The sequence below is a fragment of the Gossypium arboreum genome, chromosome 5, assembly GCF_025698485.1.
Source record: "Gossypium arboreum isolate Shixiya-1 chromosome 5, ASM2569848v2, whole genome shotgun sequence".
NCBI classification, from domain to species: Eukaryota; Viridiplantae; Streptophyta; class Magnoliopsida; order Malvales; family Malvaceae; genus Gossypium; species Gossypium arboreum.
The window spans coordinates 19,690,078-19,696,077 of record NC_069074.1 but is presented as its reverse complement, the minus strand read 5'-3'; the positions used below and the strand labels follow the sequence as shown (position 1 = coordinate 19,696,077).

Here is a 6,000-nt window from a genome sequence, read left to right as displayed (position 1 = left end):
CCCATAAGGTCGAAGCACCCTAAGCCATCCAAAGGGCCAATGGGGGACCTTCTAGGCCATGGTCTCTAAACCACAGACACCCACACCATCATACAAAAGGATCCAACATGTGGGTGTCTAAGCCCCCCCCACCTTTCCCCGGCCCCTACCCTTTACCCCTAAAGTCCTAGATGGTTTTTTCTGATTCCTTTTCAGTTGCAATCAATGTGTTTCACTATCCTACCGTGATACAGTAATTAATATTCAAAGATTTGCCATTGCCATAGGCTGCTCTTTGTTGACATCAACCTTGTTTATTTTTTACCACTAAGATTTACTTACTCTAGCCTGCCTTCTAGGCTCCTACTTAAATCATGATTAGCACTTTAGTACTTTTGGTTTGATACTTGTTGTTTCAACCCCCCCCCCCCCCAAAAAAAAAAAAATTGAAAACTTGGGGGTTCAATGATGAGGTGGTAGTTGGTTAAGACTTGAGATCATATGTGATGATATGATCATCATTAAATTCATTTAGCCTCATCAACGGCTGAGATGAATCGAATAAAAGGACTGATGAAAAGTATGATGAGCTGCAGAACACGCAAAAATAATAAGGGATGATATAATATAATATCCCCTGGCGCCTACCGGGGATATATGAATCATGCATGAATAACAGATAAACCCCCAAAGGTGGTTTGTTTTTTTCAACTCTGAAAAACATTAATACTCTCGAGTGACGCGGAGGAAGAGCACGTACTTTAAGAAACCACCTTGATTCCACTTCACGCATCAATATGGCGCGTGAAGGTAGCTGTATACAAACTGCATGGAGCCATGAAAGGGGCATGATGTGAGATAACAGGTCGGTGGGATAACGTGGTGGAGACAGAAAGGAGAAGGGAGGTGATCGTTGACCGGTAACGTGAAAAATCCACCAACACGTGCCGGTTAAACAGGTTAAAATTCCTTCGAATTACCATTTCCAATGGATATAAATATTCAGTGGAAGAAAAGCTTAGCTCTGGGTTTCTAAAAGAGAGAGAGAAAGAGAGAGAGAGAGAGAGAGAGACAAGGAGCAGTAGATCTCAAGCCTTGCACAGATCTTTTTGGGGTGTTATTAATGGAAAATGGAAATGGAAAAAGGGCAGAGAAAGGAGCTAAATACCACTAATTTGTCGTATTTGATCCCATGCTCTTCGTATCTTTAAAGCTTTGATCCCTACCCTTTTGTCCTCTGTCACAACCTTAGATTGATCAAAACAAAACCCTTCATTCCTATTCCTTTTTTCTTCATCTTATGGGTAAAAGATAAATAAAGGTGGAATTAGATAAAGAGATAAAAGAGCAACGAGAAACGAGAAAGAAAAGGGAAAGGAGAGTGAGTGTCTTTGTTACATATTTTTCTCTTTTTGGAGTGCACTGAAACATGGGTACGGGTTGGAGAAGAGCCTTTTGCACTACAATCCCTAGAGACCCTGAAAACACTGTTATAGATAAGCAACAACATCAGAGTCCAAGTCCTAGCCCCAGGAATTGTGCCAAGCTGAGCTTTTTTTCTACTGGAAGTAACCCTTCTACGCCCCGTTTCCAATCTCAACCGGTTTCTAGCCCCAGTCTTCGTTGCCGCACTACTGTTGAACCGGCTTCCATAAATGAAAGCCCCACTCTCCATTGCAAAACCACCCCTAGAGCAGCCACTAAAAGTCCTAAACCAATTCTATCCTCCAATCCTTCCTCTCCTCGTTCCCCTCTCAAGCTCTCGCTTTTCCGTAACAGCTTCAAGTTCAGGGTAAGCAATATCAAAATTCTGACAGTTAAAATGTCGTTAAATATTAAATATTTTGATGGCTTAAAGGCTGATGTTTCGGGTTTTATTTTTTGTTTGTTTGTTTGAATTTGGCAGAGTAGCTGTGGAATCTGTTTGAACAGCGTGAAGACAGGTCAAGGAACTGCCATTTACACAGCTGAATGTGCACATGCCTTTCATTTCCCATGCATCGCTGCTCATGTTCGTAAACATGATTCCCTCGTTTGCCCAGTGTGTAATACCACCTGGAAAGATGTTCCTCTTCTCTCCATCCACAGAAGCTCAGCTCCTCAAAGCGACACACCTCTGATCGAAAACACCACCTCTAGAATTGAAGAGAAAAAAATCATTGAATCTTGTTCGCCCAGAATTGTCAACCAGCCGGAACCAAAACCCAAACAGAAACCCAAAGCCAAACCGTCCGATTTAAGATCCTACGATGACGATGAGCCATTGCTATCCCCAACCGCCGGTGCTCGTTTTATTCCCATCCCAGAAGCTGATGAAAACATCGAACAAGAAGAAGACGACGACGACGTCGAGGAGTTCCAAGGGTTCTTCGTTAATCCCAAATCTTCATCCGCCGTCAAATCCGATGACGTACTCTCATTCAACGGCCGTGATTTTAGGAATGTCCAGGTCAGATTATCTCCCGAAACGGCGGTCGTTTCAGTGGGCCGTGGATACGAAACTTATGCTGTGGCTTTAAAAATCAAGGCCCCACCTCCCCCCGCTAAAACATTGGCTCCTTCGAGGAATAGTAGCAATTCAGCGTCGCATTTGGACCCTTCGCATCGTGCGCCTATCGATTTGGTTACGGTTCTTGACGTCAGCGGTAGCATGACCGGCGCTAAGCTCCAGATGTTGAAACGCGCCATGCGTTTAGTCATTTCGTCGCTCGGCTCGGCTGATAGGCTTTCCATCGTGGCTTTCTCGGCTACTTCGAAACGGTTATTGCCTTTGCGGAGGATGACGGCTCAGGGTCAACGAGCTGCTCGGCGCATTAGTGACCGGCTGGCCTGCGGTCAAGGAACCAGCGTTGGCGATGCGTTGAGGAAGGCAACCAAAGTTCTTGAGGATCGGAGGGAAAGAAATCCAGTTGCTAGCATAATGTTGTTGTCCGACGGTCAGGATGAAAGAGTCCAATCCAACGCTTCCAATCAACGGCACCATTCAAGCCACGCCTCGTCCACTCGTTTCGCCCACATTGAAATCCCGGTCCACGCGTTCGGGTTCGGGCAGAGCGGCGGGTACAGTCATGAGCCAGCAGAGGATGCGTTTGCCAAATGCGTTGGTGGGTTATTGAGCGTTGTGGTCCAAGATTTGAGAATTCAGCTCAGCTTCGCATCCGGCTCTGCACCAGCTGAAATAACAGCCGTTTATTCATGTAACGGGAAGCCTACTGTTTTAACTTCCGGCTCCGTCCGGCTAGGCGATTTATACGCGGAGGAAGAAAGGGAATTGCTCGTGGAACTGAAAGTCCCAACTTCGGCGGTTGGATCCAGCCACGTGATGTGCGTTCGCTGTCTTTACAAGGATCCCGCCACACAAGAAGTCGTGTACGGCAGAGATCAAGCGCTTCTCGTAGCTCGGCCCAACGACGTTCGATCATCGGCTCCTAAAATCGAACAGTTGAGATTCTTTTTCATCTCGACTCGAGCCATAGCCGAGGCGAGAAGGCTGATAGAGTGCAGTAACGACTTGACAAGCGCTTACCATTTGTTGGGCTCGGCTCGAGCCTTGTTGATGCAGTCGAATTCGCAGTCGGCCGAAGAGTATGCCAGAGGGTTAGAAGTTGAGTTGGCGGAATTGCATTGGAGGAAACAGCAGATGATGGAAATCCAACGACGGAGGGTGAACGAAAGGGAAAGGGAAAGGGAAAGGGAGTCGATGACAGTGGTGATGGATGAAAACGGGGAGCCACTTACGCCGTCTTCGGCTTGGAGAGCGGCTGAGAAGTTGGCTAAAGTGGCCATGATGAAGAAGTCGTTGAATAGAGTCAGCGATTTACACGGCTTCGAAAATGCTAGATTTTAGTTTCTTTTTTCCTTTTAAATATTATTAAAAAAAATTTAGTTATAGGGGAACATGCTGGTGGCAGCAGACGGCGGGGGCCTTTCTGCCATGAACTATAAACTAAAAATTCAAGCATTTGATTGATGAGTGGCTTTAAATGGAAAATACTCTTCTGTTTTTGGTTCTAAATTAAAATCCCCATTTTAATTTGTTTAGGGAAATGTATGTATCATCATCATCAGCTTACAAAGTTGTAAATGCTTAGTATTATAATTGGGTTGCTGTTTTCTTGGCTTTTTTAATGGAGTAATTAGTGGGGTTTTAATCCTTTATTATTTTGATGTAGTTTAAAAAGTTATCCTTTGGGAAAAAGGAAAAAAGTGGGAAATGGTGTTAGAATGATTGGGGTAACTTGGACTTGGAATTGATAAATGATGAATGAATCATTTTCTTCTTTTTATATTCTCTTTGTTTTATTTTTATATTTTTGCTTTTGGATCCCTGAATTATAACCACAACTGAACCTTCTTTCTTGTGTTTCAGAGTTCTGACATATATATGATGGGCTTCACCTCCTCATTATTATTTTTCCTGACAATTGGAGTATCTTATATATACCATGTGATAACCATATATTATATTAATACAGCTTGGAAATAAAAATGTTCTGTCCAAAACATGAGAAATTGACCCTGAAACTATATGTTTTTTAAAATACAAAATTAATGGTTTTGTGGTTGATTTTCATAAGCTTGTTGAGTGTGCATTATCACAGATCGGAGTCTCCATCAACACTTTCACAATCACAAACCAACCAACGCCGGGGATTTATCTGATCAGACATGGTAACCGGCATAGATGTAGATGTTATAGTGTCCAGCCTTAAGTAGGGTCCATTTCCACAACGCTTTTCCTTTCTTTTTGCTTAGCCTTGGGCAGTAGCAGAAATAAAAGAGTTCTTTTACCTGAAATACCTTACCCTATCAACCTGTGGGCAGCCTCCGAGGAAGGGAAGGTCCACGTTTGCTTCGCTTTATGAACATGGGTCTTACTTGTTATTGTTATAAAGTACACACATTTGTTACGTGTTTTCGAGAGGAAAAAAATAGAAAAATTTGTGAGCTTTTGTTGAATTTTGGAACTAAGAAAAAATGGGTTTTCTGGTTTTCCATATGTTGAAAAAAAGCCCCTCATTTCGCAGCTTAGGGTGCTTAGCTTTGAAGGGAGAGTGCCCTTTAAGTCCAGTTTTGTTGGAGGGGATCTAACTCTTAGAAATGGGGAAGGAGTAGGGACCCAAAAAGATTTTCATGTTTCTCAATTTTGGGTCCCTTTGCAAATCCCCCAAATTCCTAAAGATTCTTGCAGGAAAGTTCCAAACTCCTAGCCAAGGTTAAAACATAATCCAGTATATAGTCCTGTAGATGGCCATATAATTGGAAAAAGGCTTGTATCAAGGAGTTTACGTTGTGCTGTTTATTTAGTATGACATGTTAACAGAATTTGGCAGTGTATTTCGTTTCAAACTGATAGATGATGTTCATGCAATTTAAACCAAAATGCCAAACCAATCACAATTTGTCTTAGCTTGCAAGTCTTCTTAGTAGCGCAATTAGTGCTATTCTTTGTCCAAAAACGTATTCAAAACATCATGGACCCAAAACATTGCAGGAATTATAATGACGGACAAGGGAACCGGTGGTTACAAAAACCTGCACGTCTTCTCATTTTCTAGCTCGGTTGTCCTTGGATTCCAAGCTCATAGCTGGTTTGTCCTGGGTGATAATATCAATTGGTGCCAAATGACAAAAATAAATGGTCCTATGTGTGAAGTCTCTGTCAGCATTATTGGTGAATAACGATAGCTGGGAGGGGGGGTCTAACCATAATTGGTTGGTCTCTCATCTGATATTTGATGAACCATGTGGTTTTCATGGACCTTAATGTACAGTCAGGGTTTCCTTTTGGAGTCTTACTGTTGTCAGTGTGATTCCAAAGGCTATAACGATGTATATCGACCATTAGACTATCTTAGTTAGCAGGCAAGGTGTACCCTCCCTAGTTTGTATGTCTTCTTCCTTTTGGTTTTGAAAGAAATTCATTGGTCATAAAATTGTCTGCCATGGAGGCACCTGTTGCACCCAATCCTCCACATATTGCTTCATTTGTCCTCTGGTGCAAGCCATGGACAACTGCAG

At 42.9% G+C, this 6,000-nt stretch overlaps 1 protein-coding gene across 1 annotated transcript; it reads left to right on the top strand.

Annotated features, from left to right (window-relative positions):
• Nucleotides 1-701: 701 nt before the first annotated feature.
• Nucleotides 702-4,265, top strand: LOC108453637 (E3 ubiquitin-protein ligase WAV3-like). Its single transcript, XM_017751866.2, has 2 exons — nucleotides 702-1,771; nucleotides 1,886-4,265. Exons 1-2 carry the CDS (start codon nucleotides 1,409-1,411, stop codon nucleotides 3,824-3,826), a joined length of 2,304 nt encoding a protein of 767 aa, XP_017607355.1. The 5' UTR covers nucleotides 702-1,408; the 3' UTR covers nucleotides 3,827-4,265.
• Nucleotides 4,266-6,000: the final 1,735 nt, after the last annotated feature.